General features: G+C 52.4%; 1 protein-coding gene across 3 annotated transcripts in view; it reads right to left on the reverse strand.

Moving 5' to 3' along the window:
* Positions 1-8,141: 8,141 nt before the first annotated feature.
* The window catches only part of LUC7L (LUC7 like), a 35,831-nt gene continuing 17,917 nt past the window's right edge, over positions 8,142-26,055 (reverse strand). For 2 of the 3 annotated variants that reach the window (XM_047713475.1, XM_047713476.1), the window contains 7 exons: positions 23,724-23,834; positions 22,483-22,626; positions 16,889-17,065; positions 13,457-13,545; positions 9,986-10,015; positions 9,266-9,433; positions 8,142-8,487 (listed from right to left, as the gene is read on the reverse strand). In XM_047713475.1, coding sequence (XP_047569431.1) covers positions 8,346-8,487; positions 9,266-9,433; positions 9,986-10,015; positions 13,457-13,545; positions 16,889-17,065; positions 22,483-22,626; positions 23,724-23,834 — 861 coding nt within the window. In that variant the 3' untranslated portion in view covers positions 8,142-8,345. Of the gene's footprint in view, positions 8,488-9,228; positions 9,434-9,985; positions 10,016-13,456; positions 13,546-16,888; positions 17,066-22,482; positions 22,627-23,723; positions 23,835-26,055 lie in introns of all 3 variants that reach the window. The other variant, XM_047713474.1, reaches the window with a different exon arrangement.

Consider the following 26,055-nt stretch of genomic DNA (forward strand, 5'->3'; position numbering starts at 1 on the left):
CTCTCTCTGCCTACTTGTGATCTCTGTCAAATGAATAAATAAAATCTTAAAAAAAAAAAACAATTTAAAATCCAATGGATAAGTTTAACAGACAGAACACAATCATAAAGAGAAGTAGGGAACTTAAAGTAGGTTAGAATAAATTCTCCAGGGCGCCTGGGTGGCTCAGATAGTTAGGTGGCTGCCTTCGACTTGGGTCATGGTCCCAGGGTCCTGGGATCGAGTTCCACGTCGGGCTCCCAGCTCAGTGGGGAGCCTGCTTCTCCCTGTCCCACTCCCCGCCCCCGGCCTCTGTCTCTCATGAATAAATGAAAATCTTTAAGAATAAGTTTTCCAGACTACAGCCCCTGCACACCCTGAGCAGGAGCTCCTCCTGACGTTCTGTACCCCGGGGCCTCATGCACCTCTAGTCAAGGATGTACTTGAAGCAGGAGAATGAGCCCGGGCAGAAGCTGCGGTCTAAGAAGGAATGAACAAATGAAGCGGTAAACACAAATGTTAATTCTGTATAAAATAACGTCTGTGGGGTTACACAGAACAAAGCCTCAAGAGACATGAGACACCAGATAGACAGTGACAACTGTCAGAACCGAGTCAGGGCTGCACGGCGGTCAAGTGCTCTTAAGTCCTCGTCTCATCCAGGGGCACACAAGGCTTTTATCAACGTTAGATTTCGGTAGGTGTATTAGTTTCCTATTGCTGGTGTAACACAAACTTAGTGACTTAACACAAATTTATTCTCTATAAATTTTTATTTTATCATTATTATTTTTTAAGGGTTTTATTCATTTACTTGACAGAGAGAGACATGGTGGGAGGGGAACACAAGCAGGGGCAGTGGGAGGAGAAGCAGACCCCCCGCTGACCAGGGAGCCCGATGAGGGGCTCGATCCCAGGACCCCGGGATCACCACCTGAGCCGAAGTTAGCCGCTTAATGACTGAGCCACCCAGATGCCCCCCATCTCAAAATTCTTTTATTTTTTAAAAAAGATTTTAATTATTATTATTATTTTTTTAAGATTTACTTATTTATTTGACAGAGATCACAAGTAGGCAGAGAGGCAGGCAGAGAGAGAGGAAGGGAAGCAGGCTCCCCGCTGAGCAGAGAGCCCGACGCGGGGCTCGATCCCAGGACCCTGAGATCATGACCTGAGCCAAAGGCAGAGGCTTTAATCCACTGAGCCACCCAGGCGCCCTTAATTATTTATTTGACAGACACAGCGAGCGAGGGAACACAAGCAGGGGCAGAGGGAGAGGGAGAAGCAGGCTTCCCGCCGAGCAAGGAACCTGATGTGGGGCTCGATCTCAGGTCCTGGGATCATGACCTGAGACGAAGGCAGACGCCCAACGAGTGAGCCGCCCAGGCGCCCTCCCATCTCAAAATTCTTAAACTTATGTTCAAAAACCTCTTGCCATCTAAGGCCACACTCACAAGTTCCAGGGAGTTGGACCTGGATCTCTTGGAGGTGATCGTCGGGCACCACGATATAATGCGCGTGCCCGTTGCGAGTTTTTGGCAACCGCAGAACACAAATAGAATGTATGAGTTCCAAAGTAACGGAAAGAGTGGAATGTTACAAGTCTAAAACCACCCCCTCAGAAAGAGGCAAAAAGGAAGAGAAACAGGACGTGTGTGACCAAGGTAAAGGCCCAGAATAAAATACTATCGGCAAAACCAAAACGTTAACGACGTGGGCTGTAAGTGACGAACCGACCCAGATGAAGCACGGAGGTCAGACGCAGAGGCTAAGACAAGCACAACTCGAAGTGTCACGACGAAGTACCACCCCGGGAGCCCCACCTCCTGGGGACTGCCTTGCGGCATCTCCTACATTCATCATCAGTACCTAGTTCCAAAACTTGCCACCACCCTCGGAAGGAAGCCCTGTGCCCAGTACCAGTCACTCCCAGCTCTGAAGGTCCCCTATCTATGTTCTGTCTGTACAGATTTACTGATTCTAGGTATTTTGCATAAATGCAGTCGTAGGATATGTGTGTGGTCTTCTGCGTCTGGCTTCTTTTGCACTTAGCATCGTTTTCAAGGTCCCCATGCTGGACCTTGAAATCCTTTCATGGAAATCAGTGTTTTCACTTTCTCTGGGTAACACCCAGCGGCGCAATTACCGGGTTATCTGCCATTCCTATTTTAACTTCCCGAGGACCCTCCGTACGGTTGCCCACGTTGTTTTCTGCTCATCCGTCCAGCGGCTGATGGCTCTTTGGTTGTCTCCACCTTCTGGCTATCGCGAGTGCTGCTGCTGTACACGTGTGCGCCCGAGGACTGCAGCTCCTCCTCGCGGGTCTCTCGGGTCTGCGTCTAGGGGTGCAGCTCCTGAGTCAGGCCACTGTTCAACTCGTGAGGAACCGCCACACGGCTCTCCCCAGCAGCTGCTGCGTCCCATTCCCACAGGCAGCGGCGAGTGAGGGCTCCAAGTCCTGCACCTCCTCCCCGGCAATTATTCTTCCTTTCTTCTTTTTTTTCCCTTTGGAATTACAGCCATGCCAACGGACCCTATGGCTTGCTTTCAACCCGCAGAGTTCTGTGGGCATGGGATGTCACCTCCGTAATTAATGATGCCTCTCCGGTGCGGCACCGGGGAGGCTCGGTCGGTCGGGTGTCCGACTCCGGATTTCAGTTCAGGTCATGACCTCAGGGCTGTGAGATAAAAGAGCCCACGTGGGGTTCCACGGGCATCACGGAGTCTGTCGAGCGTCTCTCCTCTCTGCCCGCCTCCCGCCCCACTTTTGAGCGCATGCTGTTTCTCTGTCAAATAAGTAAAATCTTCAAATCATGCCTCTCTTGTGTGGAGACCCTCTCCCTTTCAGAGAAGACGCCATGCCGCGGCCGCCCCAGAGTGGGCCTCTCACGGACACTCGGAAAGGAGCTACCCGCTGCCAACGACCAGGTGAGCGCGCAAAGCCCCTTCTCCGGAACAGCCCCAGATGAGACCCCTTGACTGCAGCCTGTGAGGGAGAATGTGGCTGAGCCACGGCGGGGCTCCCGGTCCTCGGAAACCACCAGGAGATAGGAACTGTGCCAATGATCTCGGACACGTGAGCTCTGGGAAGACAGAGGGACTGTGAAGGGAAGACGGCTTTCCCAGGTGCGGACACTGTTCCATTTCCTGACCCGCCGGACATGCAGGGCTTGCCTCTTAGTCTGTGATCTCTTCTGTAGGGAGAGAGGTCAGGCTCAGCCAGGAGCCAATGGGTTTTGAGTCCCAGGTGTGCTAGACTTTGGAAGAGGTCCAAAGGAGGTCCTGGCTGCCTCAGAAAAAGGCCTGAGAATATATAATACTGTACTGTATTATATAAATCATTACAAAATTACATATGCAGTACAATACTGCACTGCATACTACACAGTATCCCATATACAATAAATGCACTGTATTATACAGTATACTTTCTATAGATCTGGATTATTTACATGCATTTATCATATATATATATATAATACTGTACCATATATTATGTAATTATACATGCAGTATCTCATATATAGTAATACCACGCTGAGTTACATGATTACATGCCCAGTATTATATACTGTTACACTACACCTGTGGTATTAGTGTGGTATTATATAAATAAAATACTGCACTGGGGCACCTGGTTAAGCGTCTAAGTGTCTCTTGCTTTCTGCTCAGGTCGTGATCTCAGGGTCAGAAGATGGGGCTCCGTGTCAGGCTCCACATTCGCTGCAGAGTCTGCTTGAGATTCTCTCTCCCTCTGCCCCTCCTGTTCATGCTCTAATAAATAAATCTTAAAAAAAAAAATACCGCAGGGGCTCCTGGGTGGCTCAGTAGCTTAAGCGTCTTGCCTTCGGCTCAGGTGTGGTCCCAGGGTCCTGGGGATGAAGCCCCGCATCGGGCTCCCTGCTCAGCGGGTAATCTGCTCCCCACCTCCCTCTGCCTCCCCCCTGACTTGTGCTCTCTTTCTCTCGCTGTCTCTCAAATACATAAAATCTTTTTTTTTCTTTCAAGATTTTATTTATTTATTTGACAGACACAGATTACAAGTAGGCAGAGAGTCAGGCAGAGAGAGAGGGAGAAGCAGGCTCCCCACTGAGCAGAGAGCCCGATGCGGGGCTCGATCCCAGGACCCTGGGATCATGACCTGAGCTGAAGGCAGAGGCTTTAACCCACTGAGCCACCCAGGTGCCTGCCCCTCAAATACATAAAATCTTAAAAAAAGAAAAAAACTGCAGTGTTACATATCAGTGCATATATAGTATTACATAATACGCACTGCACTGTATTAATTACACACACAGTTGTGTACAACAGTGTAGCAGGTGTTACACACCTACACGGAATTTGTATATACAGCAGCAGGGCTGTAGCATGTATTACTACACGGTCACAGATACAGCATCACGCGTACAACACTGCCCTGTTGTCCCAGTTAGTATCCGGAGTTCCATACACAATACTGTACTGTACCATATCGCTACATTCTTATATGCACAGTAACCGCAGAGCGTATATTTGAAAGCTCGTCACCAGAAAAACATTTTTTTGATACAGATGTCAAGTAGACTTCTGGTGGTGATGACTTTGCAACCTGTATGTGTTGAATCATTACATTGTACACATGAAACTATCGATTAATCTACTCCAGCTCCATAAAAATAAAAAGGTGCCTGGGTGAGGTGAAGGGCAGGGTGAGGGGGCAGAAGTCTCCTTTGCCAGCCCCTCACCACGGCCCCTCCCCTGATGCGAGGACAGGTGGTGGCAGGGGTGTCCGTTGCACAGCCTCCCTGGGAGAGGAGTCCCAGGCCACAGGCTCAGCAGGGTTAGCCCCGTGGAGGGAAATAGCAGGAACAAGGAACAAGGGGTCAGAAAGTGCTAGAAAAAAAAAAAAGTGCCCGGAAATCCCTGCAGCCTTCCCTGTGAACTACTGTGTCACTCAGGGAGGGCTGGCCGCCGGGGCTGGACTCCTGCACGACCTGGGTCAGGGACCACAGGCACCCGGGAGACCTTGCTGCTGTCCGTAAGTAGCCATCCGCTCTGTCACCTGTGATAGAGCACACACGGCCATGTGGCACCACAGACTCCGGTATCGGAGGAAGCCCGGATTAAGCACCTGCAGGGACGTGGGTAAGTAGGGGAAGGGTTGTCTGTGGGGCTGGCACAGGGACTATTCTGTGGACAGAAAAGCAATTAACTGTGCCAGCAGCTGAGGACATGACTCCTCAACCCCCTTTCCTAAGGTCAAGTATTACCTTTGGCATGTGCTGGGGGCCCCGCTCTAAGGACTCGGGGTGGGGGGGCACCTCGCTTCACATCCCAGAAGAGACACTGTTTAGCATCTGAAGCTGGCGCCCCAACTCCCGCCTGCCCCCACCCCCGCTGCTCCCACTCCAGCTCGCGGCATCCTTCAGACCAAGAGCACCAGCAGCCCGGGGAGACGTGCGTCGGAGGTACGGACACAGGCTATGGCGCAAACCCCGCAGACCCGCTCAGCAGCAGGAGCCCGTCCTGGTCACTCGCTGTGCCTTCACTCCCATGACACGCCCACAACGGGCAAGCCGACAGACACGGCAAGGAGATCAGTGGTTGGTTGTCTGGGGCTGGTGTCGGGAGCAGTGTCTGCCAACGCATAACCAGGTTTCCTTTAGCGGTGACGAAATGTTCTAAAACTAAGAAATGGCAAACTAGAGCAAAACATCGTGGGTCTATTTAAAACCACTGAACTGTACACTTTTAAGTGGTTAACATGTTGGATTTTATGTTTTAACTCAATTATAATCTACCTACAAAAAAATAAAAGTACATTTTCGGGCCCCTCCCCAGAAAATCAGGATGGGAGGCGGGACAGTAACCTGTTTTAAGTCCTCCAAGCACTTCTGATGCCTGACTCCACTGTCCCCGTCTTTCCTGAGCAGGTCCACATGCAGATCCCAAATCCCAGTGGGGCCACTGTCCCACTCCTCGGTGAGGGTCCCTTCCAAAGCACTGTGGTGCACATCCCCTCCCTCCCTTGCTCCAATCACAGCCGGGAACCACCTCGCACACGGCGCTCCCAACTCCCAGGCACAGCCAAGTGCACCCCGCTATCCTGGGGAGACTCTCCACTTACCTATAAGACACGGCAACCACAGGGTGGCTGCCCCCTGCTGGGGATCCTAGGGGCTCCCACGCAGGCTTTAAGACCAGCACCTGCTCTCCAGCCCTCCCTTTGCCAGACTGCAGTTGCGGGCCTGGCTGGAAGCCCCCCATTTTGAGTCTGGAGGGAGGCCCCAGAAGTCCCACTTGTTATGGCTCAGGACCCCTCCTCCAGCACAGCCTGGGGCCTCCATGTAGTCAGGAGGGGCCTCCATGTAGTATGGAGCTGGTCACTGCGTCCTCCTCCACTGGAGAGGTGTGTGTCGGGGGGTGGGGGTGCGGAGTATGTCTGTGAACAGCGTCCGGGGGGGGGGACCGAGGGCCCCCACACAGCCGGGAAACTGGACTCCACCATGATCTGAGCCCCAGAGGATCTGCTCCTGTTGGCCCGACCCATGTGAACCCCCTCAGGGACTGCAAGTGCCTCCTGACCTGTGTCCCTGCTGCTCTCTCTATAAACAAGTATTTCCGACACGTCTGTATTCTTCAGGACTCAGAGTAGGGTGGTGCCCCCTCTGGCCCCAGCCCCCTTATGATTTATGGACGCTTTCCTCTAGGCACGGTCCCCCCGCCCAACCCGGTCTGGGAGCTCTCCACTGCTGGAACCCAACCGGGGCGAGCTATGGGGTTCTTGGAGAGCTGAGCATGGCCTCCGTCAGTCCGAGCTCCTCCTCTGCACCTGCCCAGGGCCAGGCGGCTGCCTCCGGCACCAAGGCTGGAAGGGGCCAGCCCAAGAACTCGAGGCCGCCGGCTCCCAGGCAGACTGCGGAACTCGTGGGTGTGGGGGAGAAGGCGCAGCACCAGGCACCCTACAACTGTCTCGACCTCAGCCTTACCTTTGCGGCCGACACCTCGTTACTACTCCTAAGTCCACGGATGGCTGCACTCTGGCTTTCCAAAACCACTCCTCCGCAGACGGTGGTGACGGCTGCACAACACACGAACACACTCAATGATGGCTGAGATGCAGAGTTCTGTGTATGTTACCAGTTTCTTTTGCCTTTTTTCAAGCCCCCTCCAGGAGATGAGGGATGGGGGCGGGAGGGCCTGTCGTCCTGGCTGCGCACCCTCCTGCTCCCTGACGGGGTTCAGCCCGTTCTCTGAAGGCCACAGGCCAGGCGGCAGAGCAGTCAGGCACCCACGATCCCAGGCCTCATCCCCGTCACCCCTCCCCTCCTCAGGACCACCCTTAACCCACTCACGGCTTGCAGCCCCTTGCATCTACCTCCCACACCCTAGAGGACACACTTCTCCTCAACTAGTGTGGGGTCTGCACAAGCTACCGAGCAGCTGCTGATCCCTGGCAGCAACCCCCACCCCCCGGCCTGCCGTGAGCGGAGTATACTCCAGCGAGGCCCCTGCCTCCTGCCTCAGCCCTGGGCCCCAGACAAGGGCCGTGGGAAGGACACCCCAACGACACCTGGCCGGGGGACACCTGTGCGGCAGGAGTACCCACTACCTGCACATCTCCCGAGGAGAGGCCAGATTCCGGCAGCGGAGCCCAGGGCAGGACTACTGGCCACAGTATGGTGCTGGTGGTCACAGGATCCAGACCCAGTGACCACGGGCCCTTTGAGCCACCTCTGCACAGGGAGAGAAGCAATGACTATTTCCACGCCTCAGCCATCAGAAGCTCTCTCCTAGAATAAACCAACCCCTGCCCCCAACATGTGAGAAGAGATCGCTGTTACCCTTTCCAGAAGGGCTCAATCTGGGCTCTTAGAACATCTGAGAGCACGGGTACCACCACCAGGCTGGTGTGAGTCCAACTACCACCTGACCCAAACCAGCATCCCCACCCCCGAGGACCGTGCGGCTGTCCCATGGATGTTGTCCAAACGCCTGTCTCTGTCCTTAGGTGACTCCCAAAGGGGGAGCTTCAGTGTGGCTCACTGGGGTCGGGCTGAGGCTGCCAACGGCAGACCAGGTGGGCGGCCCTTCCTAAAGCGGCGCGTGTGGAACAGGGCACCAGCTGGAAGGCCGCGTGAGTCTCCAGGGCACAGAGGGAAGCAGAGACCCCACCGCAGCCGTAGGAGGCCGTCCATCAGACTTATTTATTCCTACTCAACATAACCCAGAACACAGGAGCAACTCTGTACATCTCTAGAACCCCACAGCTAGCTCCCAACAATAGAAACGTAACTACAAAAGAGGAGTTGTATCCAGCAAATATAAAGGGTAACTTTAGGCTGTGTCCAATGTTCGTCAGACTATTTACAGGCCCAGATGTGGGTTCATATCTCGCCAGCCTCCTTCTCCTCTGACCTCCGCGAAGCTGTCTTCCCGTTGGAGCTCTCCAGCCTCCAGTCAGCGGCCCCTCGCTCACTGCGCCCGTGCTCCCAGGACTCTTCCCTCGATGTCCGCTCTCTGGAGAACCTGGGAAAGGAGACCCGAGGCTCAGAGGAGGCCGCATCCCCCTTCTGGCTGGCCCCTTGAACACGGGCAACTTGGAGCCTCAACATCGGGTCAGGGAAGGCCTCGACGGAACACACCTGGGGAAGCCCTCAGCAGGCAGAGGGCAGCCGGCCGCCCAGCGCCCAGGCTGCTACTCGGGAGTGTTCAGGCAGCCACTCCGAAGTGCCGTTTGCAAACATCTCTCCCAATGGGGTAGACTTTTGCTGTAACATGACCAGAGTAAGACCACAAAGCGCACGTGTTGGGTATGACCCTTACACAGACACGGCGGAAGAAAGGCTATAATCCAGCACACAAAGGTGCTCACGGTGTTTCCCTCAAAGTCTGTGGGTCAATGTTTTCTGGGTTGTTGTCCTTAAGAAAACCACAGCAGGTAAGTAGGGCCTAGTCAGGTCACAGCTCTCAGGGGCTCTGTGTACTGAGGGGACAGCGAGCGTGTGGCAGGTCACGAGGGAGCTGAGCCCATGTAACCACCTCCACACTTCTCCACTGTCCCAGCCCGGAGTCCACCTGCTGCCCTGTGCTTACAGGCCCCTATGCGCTGGGCCCCATTCACGACTCCTCAAGGCTCCAACACTCAGTTGCACAGATGCCCCTTCAGGCTCCTGAACAAAAGCCCAGACCCGTCCCTACCAGGTACGGCCAACAGGCCCCAACGACAGACCCCCAGAAGACCCTGGGAACACAAGAGAAGGGGCTCACTCCTGGTTGCAGCTACTGAAGGAGTCAGAGTAGTTACTTGTATTTCGCACTCCGGTCCCTGGAAGCCCGGCGGTGGCCCCGGCTGTGGCTCCGGGAACGGCTGCGGTGGCGCCGGTGTCTGTCTCGGGACCGGGATCGGGACGACTTGCGTCGCTCCCTGGAGGTAGATCTGGACCTCCTGCGACGCCGGTCCCGGGATCGTGACCTGCAGCAGACAACCAGAAGGCTCTGAAGGCCGGGAGGCCTCATCCCAGCAGCCCTTCTCCGGCAGGAGCTTCTGCTGGATGCCTCAGTGGCACCTCCCCTTCCCTCCGACTAATTTACAACTGGGGTTCGCAACAGTCCCATCACTGCACAATTACGGCCTCCTCCCACTGATGCTTCCTGAAAACACCCGCCACCCCAAGGCCTTGCCAGTACCTTCTGACTCCCCCTCTCATTTACAGTGGGCCCCCCTCCTGCACTAAGGCCCCAACCAGCCCGACAACAGACAGACAGACGGGGCTGAGCTTGGTCCCTCACCAGCCCTGCCCACCAGATAACAAGTGTGAAGCTGTAAAAGTTAACTATCAAGGAAAAAATGCATGAGGAGGAGCACCGTGGGTGGTTCAGTCAGTTAAGTGACTTTTGGTTTCGGCTCAGGTTGTGACCTCAGGGTCATGAGACTGAGGTCCAGGACCGGCCACACGCACAGGGCAGCATCTGACTGGGACTCTCTCCCTCTCAAACGAACATGTTAATGGATCTGGAAACCTACCTCCTCCGATCTCTGGTTCTGGATCCAGACCTAAAATGGAAAAGAAAAGCATGAACAATTTTCCCCAAACAGCCGTGCCCCGCAGCCTACAAGGCGAAGGAGTGCCGGCTGCCCACCGAGTCCTGTTGTTTTCCAGCGGCTCATGCACTCCCAGGCCCACAGCTCCAAGTGTCAACGCTCACAGTATGAGGCCAGCCCCCAGCCCCCGGGGTCAGACACTACACCCGAAGCTCGACAACGGACTCGCACAGCTACAGACGGTCACAGAGCAGACGCCAACAACGAGCAGCATCTAAAGTCGCCAGAGGACACCAAAGTTGAAGCAAAGCCTCGAGTTCCAGACACAAGTTCACTGCTCGGTGAGGGTGACATGACCTCCTTGGGAAATACACGATACGTGGGTCCTCACCCTACACCCTGTTCTACAGCAAAACCGGACAAGACCACCGGCACAGTGTGCTACGCGGGACGTGACAGAAGATGTCCGTGCATCTGAAGGGTCATCTGACAGGTTCTTAAAAAGCAGTTTTTCCAACGCTACTAATATTTACACCTTACATTTGTCTTAAAAAAATTTTTTTTAAGATTCTATTTATTTGACAGAGATCACAAGCAGGCAGAGAGGCAGGCAGAGAGAGAGGGAGGGAAGCAGGCTCCCCACTGAGCAGAGAGCCCGATGCGGGGCTTGATCCCAGGACCCCGGGATCATGACCTGTGCTGAAGGCAGAGGCTTAACCCGCTGAGCCACCCAGGCGCCCCTGTCCTAGAAATCCTAGGGAATTTTATAAACCACTGAAACATACCAAAATCAGGATGATCGCTAAAGTACTTGTTCATTTATAGGGGCACCTGGATGGCTCAGTCAGTTAAGCTTCCGACTCTTTGTTTCGGCTCAGGTCATAGTCTCAGGGTCCTAGGAACGACCCCCCACATAAGGCTCTACCCAGTGGGGAGTCCGCTTGAGGATCTCTGCCTTTGTCCCCCCCCGCCCCGTCTCTGTCAAATGAATGAAATCTTTAAGAAACAAAACAAAGACACCGGGAGGCTCAGCCTGCTGAGCCCGTGCCTTCAGCTTGGGTCATGATCCCAAGGTACTGGGATCGAGCCCCACTTCGGGCTCCCTGCTTAGTGGAGAGCCTGCTTCTCCCCATCCTGCTCCCCCGGCTTGCGTTCTCTACCAAATAAATAAAAACAGAGCACCTGGATGGCTCAGTGGGCTAAGCCTCTGCCTTCGGCTCAGGTCATGATCTCAGGGTCCTGGGATCGAGCCCCGCATCGGGCTCTCTGCTCAGCGGGGAGCCTGCTTCCTCCTCTCTCTCTGCCTGCCTCTCTGCTTACTTGTGATTTCTCTCTGTCAAATAAATAAATAAAATCTTTAAAAAAAAAAAAAAAAAAAGCAGGCGGAGGACCTTGAGACACGGGGGGCTCAGTCGGCTTAAGGGTCTTCAGCTCACGTCATGATCCTGGGGTCCTGGGACGGAGCTGCGTGTTTGGCTCCCTGCTAAGCTGGGAGTCTGCTTCTCCCTCTCCCTCTCCCTCTGCCCCCAGCTTATGTTTCTCTCTCTTGCTCTCCTTCAAATAAATAAATAAAATCTTTAAAAATTTTTTAAAGAAATAAGTAAGAAATAAAAAGGTAGAGGATCCAAACTTTTTTTTTTTTCAAAGAGAACACACAGGTGGCTGACAGGATCATGAAAAGATGCTCCACATCCCTCATCACAAGGGAAACGCAAAGCAAAACCACAGTGGGGTATTACGGCCTCCCATCGGTTAGAGAAGCAACAGGAAATAACCAACGCAGCAACACAGAACAGGACGACGAACACGGGAAGAGATAACAAGCGCGTGAGGACGTGGGCAGAAGGCACCCTCGTGCACGGCTGGCGGGCAGGGGACCTACCAGAGCCGCTGTGCAGAACAGTGTGCAGGAGTCTCCAAAGGTCAGAACTAGAACTACCACATGGTCCCGTGACCCCACTTCTGAGCATTTACCCAAGAAAATGAAAGCAGGTTCTTGAAAAGACCGCCGCACCCTCACGTTCATCGCATCATTATTTATAAGGGCCAAGCCACGGAGACAACCCAGTGTCCACCCACAGACGAATGTGAGGTACGTACACAGGGCAGCATCACTCAGCCATGAAACAGGATATCCTGCCACACGGGACAGCATGGACACACCGCGAAGACATCGTGCTGCGTAACATCAGTCCGAGAGAGACACAAATAGCCTATGATCTTGGTGATATGCAGAATCTAAAAACCCCCAACTCACAGATACAGAGAAGGAACAGGCTGGTGTTGCCAGAGGAGGGCGGGGGGGGTGGATGGGCCAAGACGGCGAAGGGAGGGGAGAGGGAAAGGGCAGTTAAGGCGCGTCACTGCAGGGGCACGGTGTCAGCTCTTACAGGGACCCGCACACGCACGCACCCCCCCCCCCGCCACGGAAGTGGTCACTTTGGTGGAAAAAGGGACTTAGGTGTTTTGCTTAATACATTTTTAGACTGTCTGAATCTCTCTTGGTTTTGTTTGAATCTCTTTACAATCAAAATCTGTTAGGTAATTAAAGTAATGAAAAGAAACACAAAAAATTCAACAGTTATTTGTCGTTTCTGAATTACATAGTAATTCTTCCAGGAAAGCCCAGCTTCTGGGCCTTTCGAGGATGGTGAGATCTCTCCCGACAGTGTGGTCCTGGCTCCAGCCTTCTCCTGAACTCTGACCAGATGTCTCCCAAGCTTCTCCAACTGAGTATGACCAGAGCCAAATTCCACCCCCCATCACCCCCTCAACAGCCCTTTACACTGCTCCATCTTCTCCATCCCCCCCGGTGGCAACTCTAGGCCAGAAACCCTGAGGCCCGCTCTATTTCCCCTTTGCTTGCCTCACAAGCCTGCATCAGCCGATCTTCTCCGCTCCACCCCCAAAACACACCCAGATCCTTCTCACCCTCCCTGTAACCCGGCACCCCTTCACCAGACTCCCGCGGCGTCCACCCCTACCATCTTCGCTTGTTCTCAGCAGGGCCCCACACCTCGGTCAGCTCCAGAGTCTGCTCAGACCGATGGCCCTTCCCTGACGGACGTCCGCCCACCAAGTATGGCTGCGCGGACAGAGCACGCTCCGGCTACGGAGAGCCTCAGCTCCGGCCCGGCTTGGGTGAGCGCCGCGCAGCCACGAGGCAGGTCAGGGCACGGCAGGCTCCTCTCCCGCTTCTCCTGCAGTGCTGCCCTCCACCTTCCGAGCTGCGAGTCAGGTGGCCTCAGCAGCGCGCACAGCCCCGGACGACTGTCCACACCACACGGCGCTCCCCCAGGCCGGCCCAAACTCCGCTCTTCTGAGCAGGCTGCGTGTCGGCTCACTCTGCTTTTAAGGGCCACACGGGTCCGTGGCAGACCTCGACGGCTACAAGCCAGACCGCAAGGAAGGGGCAGGGTTAGGGTCGGGCGGAGGTGCGCACTGTGGACTCACCTCCTGCTCAGGCGCTCCTCCCGCTCTCTCTCCTCTCTCCTCCGCAGGCGATCCTGGTTTCTCTTCTCCTGCTTTTCAGCCACAGTTTTCTACATAAGCACAAAGTTGGAAAATGAGACAAGAAGCTCTACCAGTGAGTATTTATGGGGCGCTAAGGGGCTCAGTCGTTAAGCGTCTGCTTTCAGCTCAGGTCACGGTCTCGAGGTCCTGGGATGGAGCCCCGCGCTGCCCGCTCAGAGGGAAGCCTGTTTCTTCCTCTCCTGCGCCCCCCGCTTGTGTTCCCTCTCTCTCTCCCTCTTCCCTGTCAAATAAATAAATTAAATCTTTAAAGAGAAAAAAGCACTTTTACATGATCTCAATATTAGTAATTTAGAAATCTAAAGGAAACTCTTAAGAGGAACATAATCACCTCTAACACTTCTTAATGGAAAATACATGAAAATAATGCTACCACAGAAACTCACCCTAAGTTCAGTGACCAACTGCACACTCTAGTTCTAAGTCACAGAAACTGATCTTCTGCTTCACACCAGTCCAGAACGTTCGTTTTTTACCGAAGGAGCCTCCACACACGTTATGGTTACACCGTGACCAACCATACCCTGCTGGCCAGGAGCAGCCCGTCCCTGGGGTGCTGAGCGCTCTAGCGGCTTTACAGCCGGCCTCACGGGACAGCAGGCCAGGGGAGGCAGACCGTGAAATGGCGTTCTTTGGTATTTTATTACGAAGTCCTCTCTACACCCACCACGGGGCTCAAACGTACAGCCCCACGATCAAGAGTCACGTGCTCCACAGACAGAGCCGGCCAGGCGCACCTGCCCCTGGCTTTCAGCACCAAGCTCGAAACGGGGCTCATCAGGCCCAACGGTGGACAGAGCAGAGAAGACAACGCAGCAGACAGGGGGAGCCCGGGGAAACTCCACTATGGACACTGCTGAGCTCAGAGCACTAGCTCCACACCCCCACCCTCAACACCAACCCAAGGCCTCTTCATGCCCCCACTCCCTGCTGACGAAGCCCTAAGGGGAAGTAAAACAGGGCCAGGGAGACAAAGGGCCACCAATCTTCTCATGCTCACGGAGGCACAAAGGATAACCCCGCACCTCAGTGCGGACTGGAGCCAGGCCCCTGAACGAAGGGTACAGCAAGGACTGAGGGGAGAAGCCAGCTGGCCCCCTCACAGCACTCACGAGGTGCAAGAGCCCTCCTGTCTGGCCCCCTGGACTCTCCAGCCCGCGCTTCACTTGCCCTGCCCCTGGCAGGCACACAGGACGGACACATGAAGATCAAGGATGGGCATTTCAGCCCCTCGACTGAAAGGCTTCCTAAAGGGGAAGTGACTGAGCACAGGGCTGTGGTCTGGGATTAGCTCCTTTCCAAACACCTCTGCTTCCTTCCAGCCCTAAGTAAGGCGGCCTTGCCTTGCTACTGCCTTGGTGTGTGGCCTGGGGTGAGGACTTCTGGGACCGAGGTAAGCGAAGCCATCTCGGACCAGGGCCCAGAGCTCTCACCCTCCTGACTGTTCAGAGGGACACTTCTAGACAAGTTTTCTGTTGTTAGTCTAATCGCCATTATCAAAATCTGTAATAGGTTTGGGTTGTCTGGATCAACTTCGTACCACTCACTCTAAAAAGACAAAGGCTGCCTTCTAGATCTAGTTAATACTTAAATTCCTCACGGGCACCTGGCTGGCTCAGCTGGTAGAGCACGGGGCTCTTGATCTGGGCGTTTTAAGCTGGAGCCCTTGTTGCGTGTAAAGATTACTGAAAAATAAAAATCTTTAAAAAAACAAAAACAAGGGGCGCCTGGGTGGCTCAGTGGGTTAAAGCCTCTCTGCCTTCGGCTCAGGTCATGATCTCAGGGTCCTGGGATCGAGCCCCGGATCGGGCTCTCTGCTCAGTGGGGAGTCTGCTTCCCTCTCTTTCTGCCTGCCTCTCTGCCTACTTGTGATCTCTGTCTGTCAAATAAATAAATAAAATCTTAAAAAACAAAAACAAAAACAAAAACTTAAGTTCTTAAGGTTTTAGGGGAAAATTTTTCAATATAGTCTCATCTCTTTTAGAAAAATACATGTTAAAATAAAAGGCTTTCAGGTATAAAAAATAACAAAACAAAATGATGGTGTGATAGGAAACGGAAATACAATTTAAAGGAGAAATGGAAGGGCCTCCTGGGTGGTTTAGTCCATGAAGCATCGGACTCCAGCTCAGGTCATGATCTCTGGGCTCTGTGCTCAGCGGAGAGTCTACTTGGGGATTCTCTCTTATTCTCTCCCGTCCCTCCCCCTGCTCACACACATGCTCTTTCTCGCAAATAAACATATCTTTTAAAAAATCTATAATAAAATGTAATCACTTTTGAAAATTCTAGTGGGAGCACAGGAGCAAATTGTTCTAAGACCAGTGGCGGCCACCCCAGCTCCGCTCCCAGGGCCAAGTTTACCTCTCACCTACAGGAAACCCCTTCTCAAGTGCAGGGCTGTCCCCTGCTCTTCAGAGGACACAAAAGGCCTCCACCTTCACTGTCATAGTGTCCTCATCAGGTGCCATGCATCTTTCCACCAAACCTCATGTGGCCAGAAGGAAGACCTGCACAGCCCCCAGTAACCCATCCTAGTGGTCCCTACACAGCAGGGAGGACTCTGCCAATCTGAAAAATAATTCAGAGTATCAAAAATGCTCACCCTTCCCTCTGAGTGCTCCACACCCAAGGTAAGTTTCAGAGTCTACCCCAGGAAACTAAGGAGCCTGAGGAAGAGACAAAGGTGGGCAGTTGTGGAGCAGTCCGTCCAAAACGCCCCACCACGTTCTCGTCCTTCCAAGGAGGCTCAAAGGCAAGGGCCAGGCAGTGTGATCTTCTGTCTAGCCTCACCACTCTCCATGCACGCACCTCTGCCCAAGGAGAGAAACAAGACTCCGGGTTCTTCCCATCTCCAACCAAAAGTTATTTCAGGGGTGTGCGAGAGCTCTGTGTACCAGAGGACTAGACTGTGTTTTTTTCCTGCAAACAACTGCAAACTAAAAAAAAATAGTCAAGGTCCCTTCCCTCCGGATTCTAAGACCTTAGTTCTCATGTGAACAAAGTGACAAACTGAATATTTCACTATAAAATTCAAGACATATTCTTAGAAAAGATCAAAATAGTGGTGCCTGGGAGGCTCAGTTAAGTGTCTAAAGTCACGTCATGATCCCAGGGTCCTGGGATTGAGCCCCACGCTGGGCTCCCTGCTCAGAGCTAGGAGTCTGCCTGTCCTTCTGCACTCCCCTCCCCAATTTGTGCACACTCTCTAGTAAATAATTAAATCTTTAAAAAAAAAAAGAAAAAAGAAAAAAAAAAGAAGAAAAAAAGGTCAAAACACAAGGTTTTCTACAAGTTAATACAAAGCCATCACAAGACTGCCTGGGTTTCTCCAGAAACAACATATTAACATACCCTCAACTGATCAAGCTTCTCTCGGATCTGAATGAACCCCAAGTGTAACTTGCCCCCGAAGTGGTCTGCGAGACGACGGTCATTGTCGTGGAGACCAAGGTAGGCAGAACAGACCTCACAGACACGCAGCTTCTGCTGTTGAAAACTGGACGCGGGCATGGAATTTCTGTATTCTTCCTGGAGAATGGGAACAAAGCAATGAAAATGAGGTACACAGAACCACAACTAAATATTCAACCCCCAAATGGAAATATTTGAAGGGACTATAGAGATAACTTTGAAATAAACAAAAACTCATCATTTACAAGCTTCAGATGTTTGTAACTGACTCGATTTCCATCATTTATTACGAAATGAACAATCATGATTTCAAAGCAATAAGGAACGTTCAAACTGCTTGGGACAAGCAGGAGGCTGTCTGCTCTCAGAGGCCAACAGGGAAGGCAGGCCTCAGGTACGTGCAGTGGAGACCTCTAGGAGGACCAGAGAACCAAGGGAGACTCTTCAAAAGGGGCCTTCCAAAAAACAAAGCACAAAAACCAAACCAAATAACCAAGCAAAATACACAACAGCCACTCATGGAGGTATTCCAAGGTCCAGAAAGCTGTATGCCAACTCTGCCTTAAAGGCTAAAATTTGGACCAACAAATACATTACACACTCTCTTCAAAAGAGAGTATGTCCAACAAAACAGACTAAAACACACCTCTGTGGCAGCAACTCCAGCAGAACAGATGTAATACAGAAGAAATGAAGTAAGATATGGTTCCTGATGCTGGTGCCAAAGTCAAAACATTCCTTTAAGACCCAGGTTTAAGGGGCGCCTGGGTGGCTCAGTTGGTTAAATGTCTGCGCTCGGCTCAGGCCATGATCCCAGGGTCCTGGGATCAAACCCCACATCGGGCTCCTGCTCCGCGGAGAACCTGCCTCTCCCTCTCCCTGATGCTTGGCCTGCTTGTGCTGTCAAATAAATAAATAAAATCTTAAAAAAAAAATTTTTTTTTGAAAAAGACCCAGATTTAAGAAGTGCATTCCAGGGCACCTGGGTGGTTCAAACGTTAATGTTTAAGCATCCGTCTTCAGCTCAGGTCATGATCTCCCAAGTCCTCAGACCGAGCCCCACATCAGGCTTCTGGCTGGCTCAGTGTGGAGTCTGCTTTTCCCTCTCCCTCTGCCTGTGCTTGTCTTGTCCCCTCCCAAATGAATAAATAAAATCTTAAAAAGAAATGCATTCTAGGGGCGCCTGGGTGGCTCAGTCAGTTGAGTGGCTGCCTTCAGCTCAGATCATGATCCCAGGCAGGATCCTAGGATCGATTCCAGCATTAGGCTCCCCGCTTGACGGAGAGCCTGCTTCCCCCTATCTCCCTCTGCCTGTCGCTCTGCCTACTGTGATCTCTCTCTGTCAAATAAATAAATAAAATATTATTTATTTATTTATTTATTTGACAGACATGAGCCACCCAGGCGCCCCAAATAAATAAAATCTTGAAAAAAAGAAATGCGGTCTAACACTCACTGACCCTTATTTAAAGGGATCTCCCATGTCTGGGTGGTTCAAGTGGTTAAGCGCCTACTTTCACCTCAGGTCGCGATCCCAGGGTCCTGTGCTTGAATCCCCATCAGGCTCCTTGCTCAACAGGGGGCTTCCCCCTGCTTGTGTGTGGGCCCTCTGACTAATAAAATCGTTTTAAAAAATTTAAAAAATAAAAAATAGAGGCGCCTGGGTGGCTCAGTGGGTTAAAGCCTCTGCCTTCGGCTCAGGTTATGGTCCCGGCGTCTTGGGATCAGGCCCGGCATCGGGCTCTCTGCTCAGCGGGGAGCCTGCTTCCTCCTCTCTCTCGGCTGCCTCTCTGCCTGCTTGTGATCTCTCTGTCAGGTAAATAAATAAAAACTCTTAAAAAAATAAATAAAAAATAATTAACAAATAAAGGGATCTTCCATTGATTCACACATTCAGAATTCCCTGGCAAAAGCAGACTAAAATAAGGTACCACGTCACTCGCTAAGCCGGCCAAGGCCTCAAACCCAGGCACTCTCAGACGCCGCCCGCAGGACGCGATGCCGGCGCCACTAACAGGGACCGCGCCTGGACGATCTCTGAAAGCCAGACAGGCGTGCGCCCCTTCCGGAACTCTTCCGGGCGTCCGTTCTGGAACGTGCTCACACGTGTGCCAGCCGACCAAGCGCGAGGACGCTGTCCGTGAAGACGAGAAACTGCCAAGAGCCGACAACACCGCGCACGGCAGCCGCAGGTTCACAAAACAGAGCTCCGCAGCAGCAAACCGAAGGAAGTTGTATGCGGCGTCAAGGAGACACCCCACCAACGGGTGAGTGAACAATGAAGGCGAGACACACACACACAGCATTTCTGTGGGACTTTTTTTAAAGCACAAAGCACAAAAACACACCCACAACACACACCCACATACACCCACACACAGAGTTTATGGGCAGCACGCACGTGTAATAAAGAATAAAGACAAGTGAATGCACACGAATGCCTGTCTCTGGGGAGGGACGGGAGGGGACTGGAGAGGGAAGCACTGGGAACCTGAATTTCCATTATGATGTGCCAAAGCTTTCATTAAAAAGAAAAAAAACCGGAAACTTTAGAGAAAATGATAAATTCAGTGGGGCCCATGAGTATCCGTGATACTCTGTCCCTTTCTGTAATTCTGAAACGTTGACTTCCACCCTCTAATTTCTTTCAAAATAAACTGAATTTAAAAAAATTGTACTGAGGGGCGCCTGGGTGGCTCAGTGGGTTAAGCCGCTGCCTTCGGCTCAGGTCATGATCTCAGGGTCCTGGGATCGAGCCCCGCGTCGGGCTCTCTGCTCAGCGGGGAGCCTGCTTCCTCCTCTCTCTCTGCCTGCCTCTCTGCCTGCTTGTGATCTCTCTGTCAAATAAATAAAATCTTTAAAAAAAAAAAAAACTGTACTGAATTAATAAAAAAAAAGTATCAACAAGTTAAGTACTGTATGGCTCCATTTACATAACATTCTTAACATGACCAGAAGAGAGGGAGGGAGGAGAGATTCGTAGCTGCCAGGGGTCAGAGAAGTGGATGTGGCTACAAAAGGGTCAGGAAGGGACTTTAGTGGTGATGGATATTTTGTGACTGTCAACATCCTTTCTATTATGCTGTGCAATGGCTTTTCAAGATGGTATCTCCGGGGGAAACTGGATAAAGGTACATGGGATCTCTCGGTATCATTTCTTGAGACTACTGAACACCCTTGGGGCTGAGAGCACAAAGGGACCCACAGGTGCCACACCACCACAGAGCAGCGTGGCAGAGGCCCCCGACACCAGCCTGTCTCGCGCAGTGGTTTTAAGGAAGTGGTGCGTCTACGGCCATACCACCCTGAACGCGCCCGATCTCGTCTGATCAAGGAAGTGGTGCTGCCTCCTGGGGGCACGACCAGTGACGGGATGGAGGACACTGGCCAGGGTAAGGATGCTCCGAGTCCTGGGCATGAACAGCAGGCACCCCGTATCCTGCTCCTGTCTGGGCTGTCTGCAGACAGCCCCGTGATGAACCCGTCATCTACAATCATTTACACCCACATACAGATCTCGGAGCCAGCCCAGGGATGGCGGGTGTCTGCTCTGCTCTTGGAAGCATGAAGGGTGGGGCCTCGGGCTGGACCAAGAAGCCAGAGCTCCCCTCCTGACCCTCTGGTCTTCCTGGTAGACCAGTCCGAAACCCAAGGAGCCGACTCTGTTCTACACATAAACGCAGATTTCCTGTTTCAGGAGACAGGGGTTTAGATCCCATGATACAGATTTATATACGTGATTTCTATTTACAATAAGTGTTCAGGGATTTAAATCCTGTACAAAACGCAGAATTTAAATATAAACCCCATCTCCAAGAAATGGAACTACTCTGTAAACCAGGGAACACTGTTGGGAATTTTAACAAGTCACACCTCCATGGTGTGACAAATGCCACTCAAGGTATTTGATTCAAGTGTCACCTGCAATGGTCACCATCGCGAGCCCACCTGTCTTTGGGCATGAATACATTTTACGTACCAACATGCATCTGTACTACGAGTTCTCTTCCCCCTCACGTTCAAGGACGGACACATCAGCTGCGAACATCACTGAAGGGGATGTCGCGCTGCCAGGGGCGTGCAGCAGGACGCCAGACCCACCCTCCAGCGGATCGTGCTGCTCACCCCAACGCAGGCAGGGCCCCCGAGGAGTGACCCTTCTGCTCTGCAGACTTACCACCGGCCCGGTGGGCATTGTGACAGCCCCCATGGGCCCTGGGCGCCACCCATGCCTTCAGTCCATCGTCCCGGACCTCTGACTGTGGGTTAAGCACCATGCTGAACCAGGGCTACAGAGGTGGCCAAAGAGAGGCCTGCACCAGGGGCACCTACACTTCATCTCATCTCTACCCAGCCTCCCCGAGCCCACGGCTCTAATGACCTTCTCAGCCAGTGGGTCTTGGCTAAGGGCACTTCCAGGATTACCCGAACTCACCTGGAGACCCCTGGGAACAGTCACTCTCAAACTCAGACCCTATTCTTCTGACCACCAGTTTTCATCTGAATGACTCTTATCCATCTGTTCACGTACCCTCTTTCCGTACCCCTCCCAACCCCAGCGCTCTCCACGAGGAGGGCGTCCTCTGGCTTGCTCCCAACTGAAAACTAGCCAGGGCGCCAGGTGGCTCTATCGTCGAGCCTCTCCCTTCTGCTCAGGTCGTGAACCCAGGGATCCTGGGACTGAGCCCCGCACTGGGCTTCCTGCTCAGCAGGGTATCTGCTCCTCCCTCTCTTCTGCCTCTCTCACCGCTACTCACGCTCTTTCCTGCTCTGCTCTCTCAAATAAATAAATAAAACCTTTTAAAAAATAGGAAAAAAAACACAAAAACCAACAACTAAAAGCCATCCGGCACACAGGTGGAGCCCAACAAGCATTTGGTCCAGGAATACAGATGTCCCCGCCTCCCTCCGACTCGACCGTCACCGCCATTCCCAAAGGCTACGGGAGCCATTTCCAGTTCCAGCGGTGAAGATCTGGGAGTCAGGGCGTACCCGAGGGAGAAAGCAGCCACCAACACTAGTGAGTCTCTGGCTCAGCTTCTCCACCACCTGCCAGTGTGTCCTGGCCTGGTACCCCAGCGGACACCACGCGGATGTGACCCTCAGCCTGCACAGGTTCTCTCTTCCAGAGGTGCCGCATCACCAAGAACAGCCAGGCTCCGGTGTGCAGGGCAGCCTGCGCTACAGCCCTGGCGCCACCACGCCGGCTGAGCTGCCACCACAGCCTGGAAAACCCCCAGAGAGTAAACTGCCACCACCGCAGTGACTCTTCGGCTCGCGGACTGCGCTCTGCATACAGGTGTCATGCGGAGGGCTTGCCAGTGATGGGCATGCTATCACACAAGGGTCACAGGGGACAGAGCAAAGGCACAAACCCAAGTATGCGCGGACTCTAAATCCTACAACCCTGTCCACATAGCACCCTACTTCCAACTTTTTCCCAACATTCAAAAAATGCAAGTTTAATTTTAGCCCAAATGGTCAACATTCAGGGGTTACAACATCTCCTTTCTTGAAGACCTTTTCCCACCAACCTCGGCTTCTTTTTTCTTCGCACGGACTTTCTCCACTTCCATAAGAATCTTCTGGGATTCATCCACATTTCCCTCAGCTCCCAGTTGCTCAGCTTTAGCAAGAAGTTTTCCTATTTCTTCATTCAACTCATGTACTTTTTCTGCCTGAAAGAAGACAAGCAGGTGAGGCAGAGAGTCAGGCGAGCAGACATCTAAAACCGAAAGATTGTAACACAAGAGACAAGGCGTGTTTCTCCTGCTGTACTTCTCCTCCGTTCTACCAAAACCACACGGAACAGCCATGCTCCCCACGGATCACAAGCAAACTCTAACTCTACTGGCTCTGCTGGGACTCTGACCGTAAACTAACCCAGCCGGCTGCAGTCCCTAAGAGCAGCACCATGCCTGTCACGTCCAACACGGTGGCCAGGGTCATCACGGTGGTCACTTTCTAGGCTGTCTCTTCTCACATCTTCTATCACCACTCAACCTTCTGCGTAAGGGCCATAAAATGTCTGGTGTAAATGCATACATCTGTACTGTCAGCAAAATTGCCTAATCATCTGGGATTTAATTTTAGAAGGAAGACAGCTGGGGCACCTGGCTGGCTCACTTGTTAAGCATCTGCCTTTGGCTCAGGTCATGATCCTGGGGTCCTGGGATTGAGCTCCGCATCGGGCTCCCTGCTCGGCCAGAAGCCTGCTTCCCCCCCCTCCACTCCCGCTGCTTGTGTTCCCTCTCTCACTGTGTCTCTGTCAAATAAATGAATAAAGTCTTAAAAATAAACAGATGAATAAAACAGCAACTACACATAACCCCAAACAATGCTTTTACAAAACTGAGAGGAGAGGACACTGAAGAGATTCATTAGCTGCACTCAAAGACAGGAAACAGAATGTGCTCACAGGCCAATGACACACGGATCTACCGTCTCCATTCTTCAGGACAGCCGCACCACAGTCTAACCATTGCTTAACTAAACGTCCCCCGTTTACTGTTCTATGTGGGGGTGTTAAGAAGGCAAACTTTGATAAACGTGGACAGTGGAGGAGGGACAGAGGCAGCAAGCAGTTCCAGGGAGCGGAACCCTGCTGACCGCCTTCTCTCCTTATTGGGACGCACTGAGGCAGCACGGACTGTCCATGCCAAAGATGCAGTCAGTGCTGCTGGTAACTGTAACGGTGCTGTTAGGCCGCTGGCAGGCTGGTTTTCACCACACAGCGAGCTGCACACACAGTTCCAGGAGAAAGTCCCAGGCATACCTTCGCAGAAACTTCTGCGCTGATCTCCTCCTGTGTCTCTGCCAGCCGCTTCTTGGCAAGCTCAGTTCTCCGATCACACTCAGCAATGAAGGACTCCAAGTGATCCATCGCCTAGCTCAGGAGAATCAGAGAGCTGTGATCAGTCACGAGGAAGGTCGTGGAACCCATCAGTTCAACAGGACATACACTCCTGGGTTGGTTTCTTAAAGCCTGTAAGTTCGGTGGGAAGATCTTAAACTATGCTACAGCTAGCACATCCGTAACCACATTAAACCAAGGGGCTTTGTTAAACCGATCATTCAGAAGCATGGTCTTCTCATCTGATTTATCTCTCCAATTTCGTAAAAGGACCCCCATCCCTCAATAACATTTCCCGGACTATTTTAGGCCATAATTAATAGCGTTCTCTGAGGGGCAGGAAAGGCTGGACTGAGACTAGTATCGGAGGCCCTCTTCTGGTGAGCTGTGGGGGTGCGGATGATGTACTCACTGGTCTGTGTGAGCCACGTAAATATTATCCCCTCATGTTCTGAGGGTAGAGTTCCCCCTTCCACCTCAAAACAAAACAATAGAACAAATATTACTGAGAGCTGTGAGCACAGTTAGTTATTGCCTGTCTAAAGTAGCAGGAAAACTGGTTACTACTTACCCAAAGAAATAAAGGAAAAGAAACTCTAGAAATCTAACTGCTCACTCTGAAAAGACTTGTGGGGGAAACACGGACACACTAATAAGCTGCTTCACATGTGTCAGGCAGCAGATCTGCCATGACCAGCCCCAGGCCCCAGCATAACTTCGGGTAAACATATAAACAGGGTATCTGTCCGGCCACAACCAGTGACCAGCAAGCAGCACCTCCCAAATTACGGCCACTAGTCTGCTCACAGACGCTGGCACTGTGTGAAGCATGACAGCAAGGGAGGGTAGCATACGATGACAGGCCTGGGTCACGTGATCTATCACCAAAACGTACGGAAGAAACACCTCTGGGTGGAGATGACAGAAAGCAGGTGACAGGCCAGCAGACCCAGTGGTGATGAAGCGCAGCTGCCTTCCGGGGTGCCTTGGGGGCTCAGCGGGTTAAGCGTCTGCCTTCAGCTCAGGTCGTGATCCCGGGATCCTGGAATCGAGTCCTGCCTCGGGCTCCCTGCTCAACGAGGAGTCTGCTTCTCTCTCTACCCCTTCCCCCTGCTCATGATCTCTCTCTCTCAAACTCTCTCCCAAATAAATATATAAAATCTTAAAAAACAAAACAAAACCAAAGACCAAGTGGTAATAATCTATGTCCCTCCACCCAAAGATGGCCAGAGGGAGCAGGTCAGCAGGTCGGCTGTTAAGAAAGCTCTCTACAAGGACCAGTGTGACACTGGAACGGACAAGAGGAATATGGTCTCCTCCAGAAATCTGAGAATCTCTTTTCACAGAAATGCACAGGTGGACACAGTTCACACAGAGAAGTTCTGTGGAAGCCCCTGAGGGCACTGGAGAAAGCCTGAAGTATAATCACCCACTGACGCCAACTCCCGGTTTCACTCCACATTCACTCACTCCTGGGATTCAGGACCTCTCTCCTGTTGTGGGGCCGTTCACATACTTTCCCTGATAAACATTTCACTATGTTCAAATGAAGCCATCAGGGAAGCGAATGATCATCTGTCTGCATGCAGCACACCTCCTGGAAAGATAGAGTTGATCATTCTGCTGACAGGGGAGGGGGATAACTCGCCAGGATCCAGTGCCAGCAAGCTGACACAGGTCGCACGACTCCTGTGCTCGTAAGGGACGATGGATCGTGGCAGACCATCCTCAAATGCCCCGGCTTCACCCACACAGAGGTCCTGAATCTATGGTGCAGATCCTTCCGTTCACTGCCCAGAGTGACCTCACACCTGCAACAGACCCAGGAACCCACTCATCAGGGGTCAAGTGGTGACATGTCACAATCCATTAAAGAAACGAGCTGCAGTTTCAGCAGAAACCAATTAGCTACAGACGCAGCAGACCAGAGACATCGTTTAACTGCCACATTCTTTAAGAGGTGACACTCTGAGGGGCTCAGTCAGTTGGGCATCTGCCTTCGGCTCAGGTCGTGACCCCAGGGTCCTGGGATGGAGCCCTGCACTGGGCTCCCTGCTCAGCGGGGAGCCTGCTTCTCCCTCTGCTTGTGCTCTCTCACTCTCTGTCAAATAAATAAAATCTTAAAAACAAAAGGATAGTCAAGTCTAAAAATTAAGCCCTAATCACAACCTACCATTCTCTAGAAAGGCCCCCAACCTCTCCAGCTTCAGAGTGCTGTGATGAAACGCGGACTGCTGAGGAGGCCTCGGCACAG

Source organism: Lutra lutra, chromosome 18, assembly GCF_902655055.1.
Source record: "Lutra lutra chromosome 18, mLutLut1.2, whole genome shotgun sequence".
Lineage (NCBI taxonomy): Eukaryota > Metazoa > Chordata > Mammalia > Carnivora > Mustelidae > Lutra > Lutra lutra.